Here is a 21,111-nt window from a genome sequence, read left to right on the forward strand (position 1 = left end):
GAAAAGTAAATATCTATAGTATGTAGTGTTACCACTTGTTTTTCCAGTATTAGTAACACGTGTGGACACTTGGAAAATTGCTGTACATGTTGGTTCCAGTTTTTTTTTTATTCAACTTTTGCTTCTTCTTTTCTATGACTTCTGACTTATAATTGAGTCATACTGCACACAAGACATGTTTGCATTTTCTCTGAGTCTAGTCATAGTTGTTCTTTTTCTATAGAAGTGCAGGACTTCTCCAAAAACATTTTCAAAAGAGTATTTGATGAGGTTTGATTAAAAAAAAAAAAAAAAAAAAAGTTTTAAATCACTGTTGCAAAAGCCCCTAAAATAAATGATCCGTGTAAATTTTGCCTGAGGGTCTTGTTAAATTTTCTTTCATTTTTCCTTTCAGTTTTCAAATGAAAAGACTCACTTCCTGTTTAACTTTTATGATAAAACTTCTGAGGTCATAAAGTCAATAGAACGGGCTCAGTAATGTAAGTAATACTGGTACATTTGACTTAACTGATCTTATATTACTGAATATTAGCCACCATGTTGCGTGTAGAAAAGCCTATCATGTACTTTTATCTTAAGCTTTGAAGTTTTATCCATTTTATTGAATCAGTCATCATGTACTGGTCTGTCATCTGGTCATTTACCATCAAAAACTTTCAGATACAAACAGCCGACATGCAGAACAAATAGACTCAAAAACTCTTTTATCCCTGCTGGTCTTTTAAATAAGTCTTTATATTGTATTAATTTTTAGGTTATTGTTGTTTGGATTACGCAGTTCCCTCTGGCTCTTCAATGATTTGCTCTTGAGGGATAATAAAGATATTCTTTGTCCTTGATCTTTGATCCTCACATCAAACCAAGTTTCCTAAATTGAGCAAGTAAGCCTTTTATTACCTCTTTTATAGTTTTTATTTTTACAAAGTTTTTATGGTACAATCTGACCACACAGACACATAAATGTCAGACATTTGCTGCATGAACTGGTGATGCATCTGCTACAAGATTCTGTCATTTGGCAAGAGGTGACGTCTATAAAGTCATGACAAAAGGTGTCAGTGGAAAGACAAACTGGAAAACCCCTTAGGCCACAATACGAGTCAGACAAGAGTTAACCCTCTGAACCCTCTGTGCTCCTGACTAATTTTTACTCACTATGGGTTCATTTTTCACCACAATGTGAAGTCCTGCGCCTCTATGGAAACACAACAACCATGACTAGAAACAGAGAGAACTAAAAAATGTCTTCTATGACTCAGTTAAAATACTGTAAATCAGAAAAAAAAGAAACAATTGGATGTTTAATTATTTATTTTAGAAAAAGTCTAGAATCAACATGCACAAGATTTTTTCAAGTGTCCACAGATGTTATCAACACTGGAAAAATAAATGGTGACTCTACAGACTATAAATGTTTTACTATTTACAGTACGGAAACTTAATCAGTTTCCGTACTTGTCTCCTATCAATTTCCATACTGGTCTCCTATCTGCTCTGTGTAAACACAGCTTAAGTTCAATCCAGTTCAGCCAAAAATTCACAGAATTTTTGTGACATGACTGTTGGTCACAGCTGAGTCACTGATGGCTTCACAGTTGCACAGACAAGCACAGAATTATTTATTTTTTACAGAATCTGTTTAGTGTAAATAATTATTTTTTGGCAGATTTTTAATGAGACATGTAGTGTCTCATTTTAGAATATACCAGATGAGGCGATTGTGACGAAGTTTTAAGTTTTTGAAGCTTAGGTGTGGAGAATTTTCCTGATTTAACAGTGCATCACAGATGAGTAGTTCAACGGCTGTTGGAAAATTGATACTCTAATTCAATTTTTTCTGTTTTTACAGTTGTGGCTCTGATGAAGCAGTTCAAACCAAAATCTAACTCCAGTCTAAACCCAGTCCAAATCAAGTTGAAGCCCAGTCGAAAAGTAGCCTAGAATTAGTCCAAAGCTCATTTAAAAACAGTTGGAAAACGGTCTCAAATCAAGTACGAAGCCAGTCTAAAATCAATCCGAAGCCAGTCTAAAATCAATCCTAAACCAGTCTCACTAACAAGCCTGTCAAATCCTCTGATAGGTTTTTGATTTTAGAGAGTTTTAGAGCGTTAAAATAAACTCACAGCAAAATCACTGGTCTCAAAATGAACATCAAGTTGACAGAAAACCACAACAGAAACATTATGAGCATCACAATAAATGGATATTGGACGACTAGTGGAAGTTAAAATCAACTAGCTGGCATATCAATAAATGTCCTGAACTTGTGTTTTTCAGTCTCTGGACAACCTTGGCACAGCAGAGGAGGTTCGCTCCAAACGTCACTCCACCTCGGAGCTGGGGAACATCACCTACAGCGACGTCCGGCGAGAAGGATGGTTGCACTTCAAACAAATCCTCACTGAGAAGGGAAAGGTGGGCACACCAAGTGTAATCAGAAGGTGATAGAGGCTGGAAAGGTTTAACAGAAATTGCTCACATCAAATGTGATCTTTCCTCTGCAGAAGGTGGGAAGCGGCATGCGTCCGTGGAAGCGCGTCTTCTCCGTTCTCCGCTCCCATTCGCTGTTCCTCTACAAGGACAAGAGGGAGGCGGTGCTCCGTGGAGCGACGATCGGCGGTTCGGCCGAGGATGAGCAGCCAATCAGCATCCGGGGCTGCCTGGTGGACATCGCATACAGCGAGACAAAGAGGAAGAACGCCCTGCGATTGACCACCCAGGACTTCTGCGAGTACCTGCTGCAGGCGGAGGACCGGGAGGACATGCTGGACTGGATCAAGGTCATCAGGGAGAACAGCAAGACGGACAGCGAGGTCAGACGACACACCTTTACCTGTTATTCCAACTATAAGTGGAAATGTCCCAGAATCCTAATGCAGATGTGTTTGTTGTTGCAGGAGCTCGGCTTTTCCAGACAGGCCCTCATCAATAAGAAGCTCAATGATTACAGAAAACAAAGGTGAGCAACCTGACGAGACATTTTGCTCTTCTGAGGCCTTTTGTGTGGAGTTTGCTTAGGTTTACTCCACTCACAGTTCAAATATATGCAGGTTGGGTTAATTTGCAACTCAAAATATGAATGTATCTTTGAACAGTGGTCTGTCTCTGGCAAATATCACCTGGTATAAGCTTTAAGCCCTCCTGCAAACCTGTCAAGTTAAAGCAGATGTAACTAATTATAATAAGCTGAACACGTCTCTCTGTCTCCCCCTGCAGTCCAACATCCAGTAAACCAGACTCGTCTCCCAGGATGCCCCGAATGAAGCCTCAATTCCTGCTCAACAAGACGGAGAATGCAGCCGGAGCACCACGATCCCCGAAACCAGAAGGCAAAGGTCAGAAAAATTAACCTCTCTGACTTTATTCGCTGAAAATAGAACACGAAAACTGCTAATTATTCTCTCTTTAGCTGGATCTTGAGGTCATCACATACAGTTTTGTTGCAAAGTAGATTTTCACATACAAGGAATTTGATGTGGTGACTTGGAGCATTACAGTAAACGCTGATAAGAAGAGAGTTTTGAAAAATGAATAAAGGATTTTCAAATACAAATAAAGAGCAAGTGTAGAAAATTAATTGATAAAAAAATGATAGGAATATTTACTGTGTGCAGGACTGTGCAAATTATTCAAGTGCGATTTTGCAAACTTTCATAGCATATAGTGCAAACAACTTAATATGTGCAAAAAGCTGTAGATGTCATGTTTAGAAACCCCAAAAAGAATAGATAACAAATGATTGGACCAAATTTTCAGCCTCAGCTTCTCCTCAAAGTTGTAAATATCACATTATTTAATGGTAAAAATGCACTCATCCTGTAAAGACACCGTTCGTGAATTCCTCTTAGTGTACAACCTTTAAATTTGGCAACCATGTTACAGTTTCAATTAAATATGAAGTGAGACTGATTTTCATCTTTAAACTTGTCAATTGTTGCAGTAACTCTGATTAATTCAGTTTTATATTTAAAAGGGCTAATAAATAGCCTGTTTTTTATTCTACTAATAGTTAATACTGTCACAGTTTAACGCTAAGGCAAATTTTTATTTTACACAGTTTGAACCATATTATAAATATAAATGCATAGAAATGCTAAAAAAAACAAACAATGTGAACAAGATGGATTTACATCCAAGCTGCATCACTAATGTGGAGCATATGCTGTAAATTTTACAAGCAGATGCGACTGTACAATGTTCAAGGAAAAATACACAATATCAAATAAAAATAAATATCTGAAACACACTAATAATAATAATAATCTTACTAAGTGCTTCATGAGACAATAATACAAAACAGACAAGTCATAAAATCATCAGAATTTAAAAGAGAGATAGAAACAACATTGTATATAGAAACCAATTTATTGTTCTAAAAAGGAAAAAAATAAAAACAATCTAATAATAATGTTTTAAAAGCAGACTTAAAAGATGTCATTGACCTGCTAATGCAGCCCCACATTTAGTGGTAGGTGTTGAATTCTTCCATTTCATTCTGTATCTCTAGATGAGAGCAGCCCTCCGAAGTCTCCGTGGGGAATCAACATCATGAAGAAGACAAAGAAGGCCGGGCCCAAAGCTTTCGGTGTGCGATTAGAGGAATGTCAGCCTGGTGCAAATAACAAGGTTAGCAACAAATACCTTCACCTAGATGTACAAAAGCAGATTTTTCTTCTTCACATTTGTTTTTACATTCTGTCTTCCTACGTTCGTCTTTCTTCTCAGTTCATCCCGATGATTGTGGAGATCTGCTGTGGCCTGGTGGAGGAGATGGGTCTGGAATACACCGGAATCTACCGAGTCCCCGGGAATAACGCCATGGTGTCGCTGCTTCAGGATCAGCTCAACAAGGGCGTTGACATCAACCCTGCAGAGGAGGTGAGGAAATGCAAATACACAAAGACACTTGAGACAAAAGGAAACAATGCGAGGTGTGATCGTATCTGAAAAACAACCCCCTTTGAAGTGGCCTCCTGGTGCAGCGACACTCTGCTCCCACTGCTCCTGCAACGTTCAAAGCACTCGCTGAAAGCCCTGCTCTGTAAGATTGTCAAGCAGCATCTGAGATACGCGCTGGATCTCATCTACTGCGTCAATACACTTGAACTCAAGTTTCAGTTTGGGGAAGAGAAAGAAGTTACAGGAAGCCAAATCTTGCAAAAAGGGTGTGTGAGGAGCGACTATTGTGTTATTGCAGCCAAAAAAATCTGTGTAATCAACACATTGTGAGCGTACACAGGGCAGTTATAGACTGTATAAAAAGATGGACAAACCCTCCAGGATGTCACCCATATGATTCCTAAAGAGCAGTTCTAAAGCTTAGGCTGCATTCCAATACCCAGTCTACCATACCATATGGTATACTAGTAAAACATTTTAATGTGCAAATACCAGGATGTACTATGAGCAAGATGGTCAAAGCATGAGGCGCAATATTACGATGAAGTAGTGTGTCTCAATTATATGCATACGACATGTAGCAGTACGGAGTTTGTGCAGGCAATTGTCATACATTCTGAAAGGAAAACGGATGCAGTTTGGTGCAGAACATATAGGGACATCAGCAGAAAAAAAAAAACCATGAAATAGGCACAAATACTGTTGATATCATGCAGAATTTCTATGTAGAAATTCTGATTTCTCTGAATGTGGAAAATAACATTATTTTATACATTGAAAAAATATTATTGCACAGATTTATTAACAAGCACTGATTTTAAAATGCTGATATTGCACAGATTCTTCTATATGTAGAAAAAAATAATTGCACAGAGTATTTTAAATGTACAAATAATTTAAAACACATGGGTTTGAATGTATAGATGTACTGAAGTTAAATATGACCTTTTTTCTGTGTGTGGTCTACTGGAATCAGAGCTGGTTGCAAAGTCTTGACAATTGAAGGAATTATTTAAATTATGCATCACGTTAAAATTTAATACAATTTAAGTGGGTGTATGATATAAAAATTCACCCCTTGCACAGTTGTCATGAACTGTACCTACCAACCATATAGAGACCAAAACCATTTTTTTGCACCAGGCTGTAAGTGTATTTCTGTTGTGAAGTTGGGAGTTTTAACATGGCCGTCTATGGGGATTGGCTCGCTTTTGGAGGCAGCCTCAAGTGGACATTTGTGGAACTGCACAGAACGGTTTTGGCTCTTCCACATTGGCTTCATTTTACAGCATCTGAGGTTGCAGCTTTGGTTGCATAGCTCCTTGAATGTCGAAGAAAACGATGAGCATGCTAAGTTGCTGATTAGTCTCTTGGTGGTAGTCGCAGACCCTCAGTCTAATGCTTGACACAGAATTTGATGTTTGCTCTGAGCACAAATCATGGTGAAGTTGCAAATTAACAACTGCCTGTTCACAATAAATGGAATCCTGGCTTATGACAGTTACTGATCATACCTGTTGCATGCACGTCACCATCGCGCTCCGTACTACACATCCAGATTAAACCATTTAACTGGCAGGTTTATTGCAACTTTATTCAACAAAGCTGTCTTATTATGTGCAGAACTTGAAATATCATCATCTCTGACTCATTTCTGTGTTTTCTCTTGTCAACAGAAATGGCAGGACCTCAACGTCGTCAGCAGTTTACTCAAGTCATTTTTCAGGAAACTCCCAGAACCACTTTTCACCAACGGTGAGTCCGAACATGTTCCAACAAGCCTGCACCGCCTCATAGTCGAATCAAACTAGCTCATCTGATGTGTTTTTTCATATTTCTAATATCTAAACAGACAAGTACAACGACTTTATTGATGCAAATCGGATGGAAAACGCATCAGACAGACTAAAGACCATGAAGAAGCTGGTATGTGTCCATTTGTGATAAAAAAACAAGATAATGTACCTGCTTGGTTGATGCATTTGCACCAATCTGGCAGGTTAGACAGGTTTATCAGCGTTGTAATTTCAACTTTATGGCTCTTTTTGATAGATCCGAGACCTCCCAGATCATTATTACCACACGCTCAAGTTCCTGGTGGGTCACCTGAAGACTGTAGCCGACCACTCAGATAAAAACAAGGTGCGTGAAGTAGAGTTTATCCATGAAAATATAAAGTAATTGCTGCAAACTCCTCGGTATTAATGATAATCTGGTGTTGTGTTTAGATGGAGCCTCGTAACTTGGCTCTGGTGTTTGGACCGACGCTGGTTCGGACGTCCGAGGACAACATGAAAGATATGGTCACTCACATGCCTGACCGCTACAAGATAGTAGAGACGCTCATCCAACATGTGAGATGCATGAATAACACATACGTAGCAAACATATGAACTTAATGAAGTCCTGTTCATGATGAATGTTTCTTCTTCTGTCTTTTTTGCAGTGCACCTGGTTCTTCACTGAAGAGCTGGACAAGGATGAGAAGGTAAGTTTCCATATTGATGTGCAATAAACGGGCGCTAAAAACTTCAGAGATGTATGAAAGTTAAAAACAGCAGCTGAGAATTTACTGTAACAGATGAATAGTTTAACAACCATAGGAAATATTGTTTACAGTGTTGGATAAATTGTGTAATTTGGGTGATTTTTCAAAAACAACATGAGAAGTTTTGGAGTTGAGGGGGTTAATCTGATGTTTTTATGCCTTAGTTTGTGCAGTAAATAAGTTAACTGTGTCTAAGTCAATGCAAGTGGGTTCATTTTTAAAATTAGATATACATAATAAAGCATTGTTGAAAATATCATGATTTTAAGCTTAGATTTGATTAATTTCTGTGATAGAACTGCATGTCTGAGCACTTCAGAAAGTGTTGGAGAGTTTAAAATCTGACAATTTTGTCTGATTTTGCAGCTTCTAGTTCAGATAAATAGTAAATTTTTGTGATTTTTTTTTTTTTACGTACTTTTGAAACGTGCCAGGTGTAGGTTTTGAAGTTCAGAATGTAGAGCATTTTTGCTTTCTTCACTGCTTTGTCTCGATCTTATCAAGCATAACCCTATTTTCAGTCTCTTAAATAGTCTTTAAGACATTTTTTTTGTGTGAACATAAGTTTAAAAAAAATGAAACAATTTGAACCTGTTGCTCATAAAAATCCAGTCGTTTGGAGATTTCGCCAAAATCAAGCTTCAGTTCCATGATTCAAGTGCAGCAGTTTACCTAATAATGCTGTTTTCTTTCACAATACTGATAGTCGTTTCTATATAATTTTAGTTTTTTGTTGGTAATGACTCCTACTGAACTCCAAAACTTTACTTTTATGGCTCAATAAGCCAATGCAATAAATAAAATATAAGTTAAATGCCTTTAAATGAATGCGAGTGTATTAAAATTTTAAATGAAAATGATGAAAAAATTTATTTTGACTGTCTCAGTTTTAAGCTTAGATTTAATTCATGTGTGTGACAGAACCCCACGTCACAAATGAGTACTTCAGGAAGAGCAGGAGAGTTAAAAATCCGACAATTCTATCTGTTTTTACTGTTTCTGGTTCTGATAAATGATATAATTTTCTGAAAACAATATGCCCCTTCTGAGGGCAGTGTCAAAGAGCATTTTTCTTTTCCTCACTGCTTTATTTCCATCTTATCAAGTATTTTTTTTTCTGTTATATAGTCTAAAAAATGCTTTGTGTTAAAACAAGTGAAGAAATTCTGATAATTTGAACATGTAACTGTAAAAATTTTGAGATTTTACCTAAAACGTCACTTTTATCATTCAAGTGTAGCAGAGGGATAAGATGCTAACCACAACTGCAGTTTGAGTCCTTTTAACTTGCAAGAAAACCCTAAAAATACCCCCCAAAACCTAACTGAACAATAGCCTCATCAGCTTAGAGATGCTTTACAGTGAACAGATCACTGTAAATCACAGCCTCTGATGTTGCTGTCTTTGTTTTTGTCCCTGTAGACGCCGGTGGACACGGAGGATGTCCAGCCAGCACCAAACATCGACCACCTGCTGTCCAACATCGGCAGGACCGCTCTGCTAGGGGAGGCCTCGGGTGAGCTTCACACTCAGACTGCAAACCTTTAAACCGACCAATAGACCGGCAGTTTGAAATAGATGCTGCTTTCCTTTAAAGCTTGAAGCAGGAAATTCTCCCACTTTAGCGGGTAATAATTACAACCTGTGTGTTTCTGAGTGTAAAAGGAAAGCCAGATTTTTCTTAAAACAAGACACACTGACAGAAGGTTTTTAGAAACATGTTAAAGTAATCTTCTCAAGCATCCTCCTTGGAAGTTTGTCCCAGTTTAAAGCCAGAATTCCCTACTTTCCTGCAGAGCTGGAACGCAGCATAAGAATCGAAGCCTCTGTTTCTGTGTTTGATAGCGTGCCTACACTTCTCTCCCTTCTGCTGACCTCTTTTTTTCCCTCCTTCTCCACGTTGCTCATCTTTCACTCTCTGTACGTTTTCTGCATTTCCTTCTCTTAGCTGAGCCTGTGGAGCAGCCACTGCGGTAGGATGGGAACTCCCCTGGCAATACGTGTGTGATTGTGTGTGCTGCCAAGTCAGTGCGTCATATTGTGAAAGTGAAATGCCGGTTGTGTGTGTGTATGTGAGAGAGAGAGAATGTCAGTGGTGGTGACGGCTTGTGTCTCCATAGTCTCCATTACCCCTCGTGAAAGTCGGCGTGTCCCTCACAGTGTCAGACTGAGGCCTCTTTAAAATGTGTCTGACTAATGAAGGGATGAATGGATGGATGGATGCTGGAGCTGCTGCTTGTGTCACTGAGAGGCAGCTTCCCTTCCTGGTGGCCTGTCATTCAAACTCTCATCCTGTGGGCCATTTCAGCCCAACCATCAGGCCCCTAACCCCATGTCTGGCTCCAAAGGGACTCTAGGTGGTGCCGTTTGATTGCTTTCAATGGTAATTTCCTTTGAGAAGAAAAAATTATTTTGTGTGAAGCCTTCAGATGGCGGCTTCACTGTGGCCCCCATGCAGCTGGCGTGAATACAGAACAAATAGCAGATTAAACTGTCATATGTTACCTGAAAAAGGCCTGTGCTCCTGTGACACTAAGATACATACAAGTAAGTCAAGTTACTGTTATTTATAAAGCATTTTTTTAAAAATAGACAAAAGACAGATGCTAAATCAAAGTGATTTGCATTAAAAAAAATAGGAATAACATTGTGAATTTACCAACATAAATGTTACATAAAAAAACTGACCTCACTGATTTAAATCTGCAGTTTTACAGCAGTAAAGATAGTGCAAACATTGAAGGAATGTAGATAAATAAACAAATAAATAAAAGTTACAACCCAGTAATATTATATAAAAATTTACCAAACTAACCTAATGATAAGGTTCAGACCCTTGAGTGTTATTATATATATTAAACATTAACTTTAAGAGACTATATTTTTATTTGCTATGCATATTAGGGCCTGGCTGTTTTATTTTTTATACAAATAAAACCAATAATGTTATATATATTGTGCAGACTTAGTAGTGGTAACATGTGTGTGTACTTGGAACAATGCTTTACATGCTAGTTCCATTTATATGTGTATTTATTTTTTATCATTTATGGCATTATAACTGTGTCATACTGCACATAAGACATGTTTGAGTTCTTTTTAAGTGTCGTGCTGTTTCCATATAAGTGCAGAACTTTTATTTTACAGTGAAAAATGAGCCAACAATGAGTAAAAATGTTAGTAAGAAACACTTTTAATGGTCTTTCTATGCTAGAAAGACAAAAGATAAACAGTGGCAGCCTCCATCTCTAAGCTGGACACAGAATAATCTGATATTTACCTCAGATATTATCACCGCATGAGAAACAGCTCCACCTAGAAAACCTTTCCAGCTCTCCTGTCCCTTTGACTTTTCTGTAAATAATTTTATAGGACATGCGAAAGACAAAAACTGGAGCTTTTCTCCTGCATCAGCGCGTTTGTATGTTGTGAAGGAATGCGTTTCTTTTCACACTCTTGATTATTTCTGCTTCTTTCGCTGGCTGATGTCATCAGTGTTTTTTGGTGATCTTATCAGTGTGTGCTGTGATTTCCTAATGCAGTTTTACATCCAACACCAAAACCCCTGCTCTCCCCCCCTCAAATCATTGTCTTTCCTCCACGTTACTTCAGTGTCTTTGTCTTGGGGTACCGTCATGGTCACGGGGCACAGAGGAGGACCAGTTCCTTAAAATATATCGGGGGGGATTTCTGTTTATTTAGTCACAAAGAGGACACAGAACTACAGCTGCACTGCTCACTACAAACTTCAACTTATGCTCTGATGCCAGCCATCGCAATTACCGTAGTGATGCCACAGCCGATGTTTTCCCCTTTACAGCTGATGGAAAACACCAGCACCACAGTAACATCAAGCATTATTGTTTGTGCAGAGAATAGTGAACAGTGCAGGAGCAGCTTTCTCTGATTTATTGTTGATCTTTCCTTTAAAAAAAACCCTAATGATCCCACCAGCGACCTCTGTGTCCTCCACCATGACTGTTCTGGCCTTTTGCTAACTTGAACTGTTCTGACTCACTGGTGTCTTTATTTTCTTTTCCCCAGACTCAACCAACAGTGACTCAGCTAAATCAAAGGTAACATCTCCTAAAATGGTTTCCATTATTGTTCAGATAGCTGGCGTTCACACAGATACAGTATAAAACAGAAGTGAGTACACCCCTGTGCAGTATCTCTTAAATGTCAGATGACTCAAAACTGTATCACCTCTCAGTAGCTGCTTTATTTCAGAGTTGACAAGTCGAGCGTTTCCTCTTAAGAACAATCGAAACCAAATACTACAAAACTGTTAGTTTTACAGAAGAGCAAATACCTACTGTTCAACTTGGAAGTGATGCAAATACTATAAGATGCCGCATTTTTGAATCATTTGATATGTAAGTGATATTGCACTTCTGTTGTACACTTTATTTTTGATGTAGTTCAACGTATTGGATCGTAGAAGACATGGTTTCATGGTTCAGTAACGCTTCCTCCTTTTTCAGGGGTCGTGGGGGTCGAAGAAGGACCTGACAGCCAAGGACTTCCTGACTCTGTCCATCATGTCGGCAGTTACAGGCCGTAAACGCAGGAAGCGCCACAACGCCCGCCGTGTGGGCAGCAGCACCGATGACGACTCCGAGCACGAGCCAATCAAAGCTGGGCATCTGGGGGCAGAGGAGGAGGAAGAGGAGGCGGAGTCGCCGGTAGGTGACACTGCCCCTCGAGCTGAGGGAGAGGAGGACGATGAGGAGGAGGAAGAGGAGGAAGATGACGAGGAAGTTGTAGAGAGCGGAGTGAAAGCGGAGGTCGAAGCGGAGGAGGAGGTGGTGGCGGTTATTCCCATTCGGTCACACTGCAAGGAGGAAGAGAAGGGAGGAGGAAGGCTACACGAGGAGGAGGTGCGGGCGGAGGTGAAGGGGCCGAGGTGGCGAGCTCCAGAGGATGCTCGCTCCATCGTTTCCGGCTACTCCACCCTTTCCACATTAGGGCGGAGCTTAGGGTCGGAGGGGAGGGGCGACGACGCAGATGACGAGCACAGCGAGCTGGTGAGCGAGACGGACAATGAGAGCGGCTTTGCCTCGCGCTCCCTCACCCAGGAGAGGCCTGACAAACACCCAACGACACCCACCAACACCCAACAGGCAGCAGCACCCCGCAGCTTCCTCTACTCCCACTACAAACCCCCTGTTCTGTCACCCACCAACCTTCTTGCCCCGCCCACCCAGCTCACCCCGGACTCTGTGGAGAGGAACGAAGGAGGCGCTCGCTCCACCACGCCTTCATCCTCCTCCTTCTCCTCCTCCTCCACCACCCACAAACTGCACTCGCGGCCTTCCTTCAACTCCCACAAGCTGATCCAGTGCGACACTCTGGCCAGGAAGAAGCTGAAGTCGGAGAAGGCCAAGGCTCGTTCCCTGGACCTGCTGGAGCTCCCTAGTGCCGAGGGGACCGGCTCCGGGTCGGAAGGTGCACCCAGACCGAGGAGCTCCAGGACCAACCCTTCCTCAGGTAGCAGCCAGGAGAGCCTACGCCCGGCCCGACCCAAACCAGCCCTGCCACCCAGTGAGGCCGCCTCCTTCACCCCAACCGGTCCAGGCGGCAGATCTCTGGCCGATCACGTTCGCGCTCGACTGCTAGGTTCGGCAGACGACTTGCGCAGCGTTGGACTGAGGAAACCGCTGTCACCTGAGACTCGCAGGAAGAGACGGGCCTGGCGAAGGCACACCGTGGTGGCCTCCCCAACTGAGACGTCCGACAAGAGACCCCCGCTGAATGTCAACGAGTTCCCCTTGTCTCCCATCAGTCAAAACCAGGTAAAAACACAAGGGCTGCCTCGGGATGCAGACGCACTCGAACAAGGACCCGCTACACGTCAAGCACCCACCTCCAGATTCCACCAGTACCTGTAGCCCTGCCAGCTGACCCCAAGCACCACTCCCAGGAAAGAGGCTGATCCTGAGGGGGGTCCGGCCGAGCTGCTGACTCCCTGCAGGTCAGTCGCTTCACAAAGGTGGACAGGTCAAATAAAACAAACCTTTTCTTTCCGATGAGCTCCGTTTGCATGGCAAGGGGCGTTCCAGTGTTGCCAAAGCTTTTGTTTTCCTTTTGCTATACATGTGCTTTTATAGATATGACACAGAGACACAAACAGACCTCATCACAGTCCACGTTACAGCCAAGAATTCTCACCTGAGTAATAAGCGAACATCCTTCCCACCGTCTCTTCCTTCCTGTCTGGCTCACGGATGACAATAATTCAAGGGTTAATCCCGTCAAGTGACTAGAGGAGGAACTGCAGCCTCCCTCTGGTTCTTGAGCGAATGGTGCTTCTTGTCAAATTTCAAAATGTTCCTAAACCTCCTTCAGTGAGCCACGAGTGACAGACACACATTTATTCGGTCATTTCAAAGGGGAAATCAGCTGATTTTTCATATCAGTCTCCCTAACGTGCTCCTCCTCTGACCACAGACACTGTAAAATTCAGATATTTGACCACAAACACATAAAAACAGTCGTCTTCTCTGTACTTGTTAATAATCTTTATGTGTGTTTGCGCAACAATATTCGTGATCATGTCCGAGCGTGCAGGTGTTTGTCTTGAACAATTTTTTGTAACATTTGTACAAAGCCTTGTTAAGTTAACCTTGTAAATATAAAAATAATATGTTATCATATTTGTTTTTACTTTTTTTAGTTCCTTTTTTTTAACGGTTTACAAAAAGTGCGTACAAGTGCACAGTCATTTCTTTCAAGATGTTACTTGAAATGTTTCCCTTAATATATTAATTTTTTTTGTTTTATATTCAATATATATATAAATATATTATATATATTTTGTATTAAAGTAAAAAAAAAAACCTTTTATTGTGATTTCACCTCTTGGGCGTACCTGTTCAAAGGAGACGAGATAAACATGTCTGAACCTGTTCCTTCTTTCCTCATAGATGGCCTTTCTCTTTGATTCACAGCACTGTGCAGAAAACCTTTATCTCATGAGATACGAGTATCTTAGTGAGGATGCTTTCAATAAAGTTGCATCAACAAGTGCATAAAACGATCTACATGTAGCACGTTGTGAAATGTAATCTGGTAATGATTAGATTATATTGGAGAGTTTGCAGGCAGCTCAGCGTGCCGTGACGGCTGACCTCCTCATTTGTTTTGTTTTCCATGTCTGGGATTACCGAGCATCGCCTCCACAGATCTGCTCGTATTTGCTGAGCTCAATGCAAAGTGCGTTGCCTCTTGTAACGGAGCCCGGCGGTGTTTAACAGACCGCTAAAACACGGCGCACAAACATTTTCGCCTCTGCCGTTTGGGATCTCTGTGTTTTCAGCGCATCCCCTCTGGAGGGTTCATCTGTCAGCACATTTATTACCTTGGGGTTGTATGATGTGGGGCGTTTTCCATAAGGTCAGGCACTAATAAACGCTCCCTGACTGGGGGGGGAAACGGTACATAGGAGGAAATGAAAACAGAATGTCGTGAATCCATTGTTTCGCTCTCGTCTTGACCAAGTTGCCGTCACAACATAACACAAACAGGAGGTGCGACCCCAGAGGTCAGCAGAGACTCGCTTGTTTCCATCTGACCAAATAACCCGGCGACGAAAGAGTAATGATAATAATGAATAAGTTCTAGTCTTGTCTTACCTCAAGATTTTTTCTACAAGTGCCTGATTTCTGGAATGTGTTTTTGTTCTGCAGTGCCATGCTCAGTTCTTATCTTTCCGTTTCCTTTTGTTATTTCTGGGTCTCCTCCCTCCTCTACTGTGGTTAACGGTAAGGCACTGACCCAAAGATGTGTACATTTAAATACAACTGAGAGGCTGTAAAATAAAAAAGAAAAGCACACTTCAAGCCAAGGACACGTCTATGCACTCTCTTTGCCTTCAACAGAGGCATTAACAGCTATTACTGTTGCTGCTAAGAGGGAAAAGGCGTTGTATTCTCTCAGCTGCTTTTTCTTAACTGAGGTCATCTCTCTCTTGCCTAGTAATCCACCATGTGTGAATAGTGGTACACCTAACAAGCCCGACCCTGAAACTGCATTAGGTCATGCCAGACAACATCCGATTTCCTCAAGATGAACAAAACAGCCCATCAAAAGGAAAACCTCAAGAGTTGGTGTCTGAAATGTGACTTTACCTAATGTCTCGTTGTTGTATTTTAAAAACCTTTTTTGTACATACTATCTTAATATGTAACATATTGTATTGTGTACATTTGGAATTGCTTTCGAGTATAACTAATATGAAAATGACTGGACTAAAAAAGAAAAGGTTGTCCGCCTGAAATCCTTTCCCCCTCATGGCTGTGTGCTTTAAAGCAAGGTTATATGATGTAAATAAACAGAACTATGTTTAAAAAAAAAAAAAAAAAGTCTTCATGTGGATTTTTGGGCGAGACACACACTTTGCACTGAAGATGAGGCTCTCATGTTTTGCAGGAAACTTAAAATAAAAGCTGAATGATGCCCTCTAGAGGCTGCAAATGAATAAAGTATCTCCAGGCCCTCTGGCAGATTGCTTTTGCACGAGGGAAATTTCTTAAGCTACTGAGGCTCCTTTTTAACTTATATGTAGAGTTAAATATTCATGCATGCTGTGGAAATTTGCTGTAATGTTGGGAATTTGTTAAAAGATGATGCCATCGAAATATAAAGCTTTAGTAACACAATTTCTGCAGATTCTTCTCACACCACTGACACTCCCTGTATGAGCAAGATTTAATCCCTAAAAAGGTTAAAAACCCATAATGCATGCATTCCTGCATAATAAACTCACGTCCATTTCAGCATCTTTGCAAGAAAATCTTTGATTATTTGCAATCTATTACAAAAGCAAGACAGAAGTTCCTCACTGCAGCGTTTTATTAACAGCTCCTTGTGTTTTTTGGAGCAGGCTTCACAACACATGACAGCTTTAATCAAGAATTTCAAAACTTTATTTGAACTAATGTTAACACACAACTGTTAAAATGTTCACTCCGGAGTTTACTTCTGAAAAACAAAAAAACAGTCTTTGCAAGCTGGCCCAATTTAGCTGTAATGTCATTTTCAGTTTCTGGTGTGGGAGAGAAATGCAACATACAATGTTTTTTTTTTTTTTTTCCCTTTCCAAATTGAAAATGGAACTGAACAGGGAACAAACACAATATTCTGGTGCTGTTAAATACCTTCTCTTTATAAAAAGAATCTCAAATTTTGAAATATTTACATTTCTTCTTGAAAAACAAAATGAACAGGACATCTTACAGTCCAAATAGAAAAGAATCAAGTATATTGCATTGTGATGCAAGGACTTCTTTGTCCTAATGACAGACTGATTACAGAAAACTGATGACAATTTAAAAAATGCAGTAGTCCCTTTTTTTTCTTTTTACCTTTTTCAAATGCTTTTGACTTGTGTCCTTTAATTGGCGGCCTGGACCTGCCCCCTGTCCTTGCTGGGCTGGTTCTGCAGAAGTAGCTCCGTGTTTTCGGCTTTCAGTCTCTCCACCTCCCTCTCCAGATCTCGGACCCGGACCTCGGACCTCTCCACGGCCCCGGGCTCCACGGCGCGCCTCAGCCGGTTGTTCTCCTCCTCCAGCCGGGACATGCACTTCTCCAGCTCCAGGTACTCCTTCACCAGTTCCTGCTTGGTCATATTCTGCAGGCTCTCGACGTGGTACATCTCGTAGGTCTCGGAAAAGTCCCTCTGGAGAAACTCCCCACCTGCGTTCCCTGGCCTCCCGATGCCGTCGCTGCCCCCTCCGCTGCCGTCGTCGTCGTCGTCCTCCTCGTTGTCGAAGAAGTCCTCCTCGCTGCCGGTGTCCTCCATGCCGCCCAGGGGCCGCCTGACCCCGGTCTCGGTGTTGAGGTCCGGCTCCTCTCGGTCGTGCTCGTCCATCAGGAATTGGGTGGTGTTGTAGGGGGCTACCGGGAGCCCTTTGGCAAACATCTCCTCCCTCATCCGAGAAGCCCTGGCCGTCTCCCGCTCCTCCAGGGCTTTCTTCTCCTCCCAGGAAAGTTTGTTGTACGGCTTCCAGTTGCGCCTCTTCTTGGTGGTCCTGCGCCTGTGCCGCTTCTTGCCCAGACGCGCATCCAAGCCCGTGTCGGAGTCGATGTGCTCGTCTTGTACCTGGTTTAAAGCCTCCTGCCGCCGTCTCTCCTCTCCGTTTTTCCCGTGCGAGGTGCTGTTACCTTCCCCATCGAATTTCTGGTGAGGCTGAGTCGCGATCGAGCACTTCTGCAGCTCGTTTCCGCCTGCTAAGCCGGGGCACACCCCCCTCTGTCCGCCTTTCATTTGCCATAACTTGTCTGTGTTGATATCCCCACAGTTCTCCGCCCGCTGCCTCCGCTGCTGCTTCGGCTCTCTCTGTCGCCCCCTGTCGCCGTTCTCCGGTCCTCCACGGTTGCTGGCTGGGAGATGCTCCAACGCTTCTCCGCTGCTCCCACCTGATGGGCTGAAGCCTGAAGTTTTCAGGTGATGGCTCTGGGGCTCCGCTGGCTCTGTCATCCTGGTGGTGCTTATCTAATGGCGGCCGCTCTTAGCACATCTTTAACGGTTTTCGTGGCCTCGATGCCGAGCGTCAAAAAGTTCGTTAAAAGACTTAATTCGAACAAAAATATACTTATTCAAGTTTGAGCCGAAATCGTTAAAGTAAGTTTTGCCGGTTGAAAACCAACTCTCGTTACGGAAAAGTAAACTTCCAAACAGTAAACACTTGTTACTCCTCCAAGGGTTTGTCAGAGCAACTGTCGCTAACTACCATTAACTGTTTCGATGCTGTCAGATCTGCCGTTCACCCGGAATCTGCGTCCTGCCGTCACAACAGTGTCCAGTGTGCTACTCAAGAAGAGGGAGCTCCTGTTTATATACCAGCTCCGCCTCTAGCCGTGCGCATGCTATTGCTTGTATCCCCTGATGGATTGTGGGATGTGTTGTTTTAATGACGGTAAAACATTCGCGGAAAGCGCCACATGAAACTACGTGACCCACAAGTCTACTCTAACTGACAAGCATTTCAACCTATCAGACGTTAGGATCTTGAGCACAAGAAAGCCCACCCTTCTCTTTGCTGATTGGACAAGAGGAGAACTTTGCTGTTGCTAAGCTTGAGGTATTTTCTGATTGGCCAGGCCAATAGTCAGTTAAAAGTGCGTAATCCACACCAAGAAAGCAGTCCCGGTCATTTTATGGACACTACTATCTACAAATGAAGGGGTCACAGGTACAAATTACGAAATGCAAGCTAAGTTAAATACGTTTCAACAGCATATTGCTATTACTTAAACGAACACGCATAATTTGTACTTATAGTAATACAATTTATTCTCGTTTGCTTGACACGCGGCAAAAGATAGAATTAACAATACAATTCAACACTCCTGCGTTTTATCCAAAATGAAGAAAACCTCTTACGGAATGTAGTCCGGTTTCAATGTTCACATTAGAAAATAGGTAAACTCTGCTCATTCTCAAAATGCAATATTTTTTCATGTCTAATGCCGCAAAGGTGCGCCCTTTTAGTGACAGTTGGATGACTAAATCGGTCCGTGTCACTATTGTGTGTTGTGCGGAGTGATACGTTGTGGGGCAGGGGCTCGGGGGAACTCTGGAATCAGCGTAAACAAACGACATTTATTGTGAAGCTGCCGCTGCGATCACACTCCAGATCCCCTCGTTGTTAAAGGGTGGGTCAGGCGATTTCACACTCGCACAGTAATCCTGTTACCAGTGGACGGAGTGGTGTAGAGCAGTTTTGAGCTTTTCTGCGCAACCCATGTTCCGAGATGCTGTGTTTTACACTTTTACAGTTGTTGCGTGTTCACAGCTAAGGATAAGCTAGCTAGCTAACGTTAGCCAAACGTTGGTTAGCCGTTGGACGCTGCGTGGTGTCGCTCCCAAATTAAACACTGCATCATTTCCATTGAATGTGAAGGCATATGCATTATAAACAAAATAAACTTAAAGTCTGAGCACTAAAGCAGCGAGTTGCCTTGGCGAAGTACAACGAGAACGCCATACTGTACATAAAGCTAGGCTAGCCAACGCTAACTAGCTTACGCTACTGTGTAGCGTTATCGTGAGTAAAAAAGTTAATAAACAATGAATGTTTGATCAGACAAAATGTTTCCCTTTTATCCGTTTGTCGATAACACCGCAGCGAACAAAGTAGGACAACAATGCAACTAGCAACAAACTGATAGCCATTTGCTAACTAGGCCAACGTGTTCATAAGAGGCTCGGTGTAATTCCTGGACTGTAATATTTCCTAATTCGAGTTTCTTATTTCAGTATTGCGACAAACTTAAACATTTCAAACATTTTGGCATTTTGTCGGAACAGCACAAACCAACGTCCATAAAAAAGACCCAAACAGACTGAAAACAGTCGTAGTTTCTATTAATCCGTCACATGAGACCTTCGATTAACTATGTTAGTTTCAGGAACTAGACGGCGCCTGGTCTTGCAAGGCAGCACTGAAGCTTCCCGTTTAGTTTACTGCTGGTTAGCAGGCTCGAGTTGGGTGTTAACTCGCTAAACTAACAACCTAGTCGTGCATTTCCATAACCTTTGTAGCCATTCTGGCTTGTGTTAAGTAAACAGTTGGAATAAATTGATGGGAAAGGGAAATTAAAACATTGTTGTGGAGCATAAATACCTTAATATTGGTTTTGTATTTTGTTTCATTCTTTCCACACACATTCTATACAGACAGACTGCTTTATTGTTTGAGTGATTTTACTGTGTTCATGTTAAACTGCTTCACTGTGTCATGTACACGCACATGAAGTTTCTTCAGTTTTCACAAAGCACTTTGCTTCCATTAATGGAAGAAAACTGGTTATTCAGTGTGTGACCTCTTATGGTGGCTGCCTGCTCTCCCCCTAACACTGGCTGCAGAGTCTGGCAATCCAACGGCTCCAAACAACACAGGCCTACTGTTTCTACTAATAGAAGCAAGGCAGAGTTTCAGCTCTGGCAAATAAGCGAGCCGAACTGGGAATCCTTTGAGGAAGATGTTCCAGTTAATATGAAACCAATGACCAGGGAGGCTGAGGAATCATACCAGGGGTTCCCATATTCTCAAATCAAGGAGCTCGGTGCTGCAGCCACAGAACCAAAGCTGCTCCTGCATAGATCACAGCTTGTGAGGATTAGCAGGCATGACTTAATCTCTCACCCTGTCTAACATGGTTGTTGCTGCAGCAATTGAGAGGAGATGAAAGATATATACATATTTTTCAAAAGATAGAAAAATGAGTCTTTCTTCAAATTTTTATGCATGCATGGCCTTGAAGTGTAAATTTGAGCAGGACTTCGTGGAGGCAGCAGCAGCAGGTCCAGATGGGTGTTTATTCTCATCAGCTGCATTAAATGACCAAGTTAAAGAAACATCTCAGCCTCTCTCAGCCCAACCTACCAAACCAGATATTTTCCTGTGCACCGACAGATCACATTTTCTTCCTCTCTCTGTTATAACTCCATTGCTGAGACTTAATTAAGTTTCCAGCCAGTGCTCTGCTGCCGTGGACCTTCACAACAAAGCCCGGAGTGGAGGCTTCCTCTTCCACAAAGCTCACCAGCCTGTAAATCCACGCAGACAGTTTACGCACAAGATGAATTTGGCATTACAGGATTGATTGTTTTTGAAATCTCAGCAGTTGCTCCGAGTGTCCAACAGGTGGCGCTGCCT

General features: G+C 42.0%; 2 protein-coding genes across 12 annotated transcripts in view; one reads left to right on the plus strand and one right to left on the minus strand.

Annotated features, from left to right (window-relative positions):
• Nucleotides 1–14,486, plus strand: part of arhgap23a (Rho GTPase activating protein 23a) — a 95,991-nt gene extending 81,505 nt beyond the window's left edge. For 10 of the 11 annotated variants that reach the window (XM_023278724.3, XM_023278721.3, XM_035952132.2 and 7 more), the window contains 14 exons: nucleotides 2,278–2,415; nucleotides 2,505–2,813; nucleotides 2,898–2,959; nucleotides 3,217–3,335; nucleotides 4,508–4,626; nucleotides 4,726–4,878; nucleotides 6,576–6,654; nucleotides 6,752–6,825; nucleotides 6,952–7,041; nucleotides 7,128–7,253; nucleotides 7,346–7,387; nucleotides 8,870–8,963; nucleotides 11,492–11,523; nucleotides 11,932–14,486. In XM_023278724.3, the coding sequence (XP_023134492.2) occupies nucleotides 2,278–2,415; nucleotides 2,505–2,813; nucleotides 2,898–2,959; nucleotides 3,217–3,335; nucleotides 4,508–4,626; nucleotides 4,726–4,878; nucleotides 6,576–6,654; nucleotides 6,752–6,825; nucleotides 6,952–7,041; nucleotides 7,128–7,253; nucleotides 7,346–7,387; nucleotides 8,870–8,963; nucleotides 11,492–11,523; nucleotides 11,932–13,338 (2,844 nt within the window). In that variant the 3' untranslated portion in view covers nucleotides 13,339–14,486. Of the gene's footprint in view, nucleotides 1–2,277; nucleotides 2,416–2,504; nucleotides 2,814–2,897; nucleotides 2,960–3,216; nucleotides 3,336–4,507; nucleotides 4,627–4,725; nucleotides 4,879–6,575; nucleotides 6,655–6,751; nucleotides 6,826–6,951; nucleotides 7,042–7,127; nucleotides 7,254–7,345; nucleotides 7,388–8,869; nucleotides 8,964–9,395; nucleotides 9,421–11,491; nucleotides 11,524–11,931 lie in introns of all 11 variants that reach the window. The other variant, XM_023278726.3, reaches the window with a different exon arrangement.
• A 1,796-nt stretch (nucleotides 14,487–16,282) lies between these two features.
• On the minus strand, nucleotides 16,283–18,258 carry hexim1 (HEXIM P-TEFb complex subunit 1). The gene has a single exon (XM_023278728.3). It carries the CDS (start codon nucleotides 17,925–17,927, stop codon nucleotides 16,842–16,844), a length of 1,086 nt encoding a protein of 361 aa, XP_023134496.1. The 5' UTR covers nucleotides 17,928–18,258; the 3' UTR covers nucleotides 16,283–16,841.
• Between the last annotated feature and the right edge of the window lie 2,853 nt (nucleotides 18,259–21,111).

The sequence above is a fragment of the Amphiprion ocellaris genome, chromosome 19 (assembly GCF_022539595.1).
Source record: "Amphiprion ocellaris isolate individual 3 ecotype Okinawa chromosome 19, ASM2253959v1, whole genome shotgun sequence".
Classification (NCBI taxonomy): Eukaryota; Metazoa; Chordata; class Actinopteri; family Pomacentridae; genus Amphiprion; species Amphiprion ocellaris.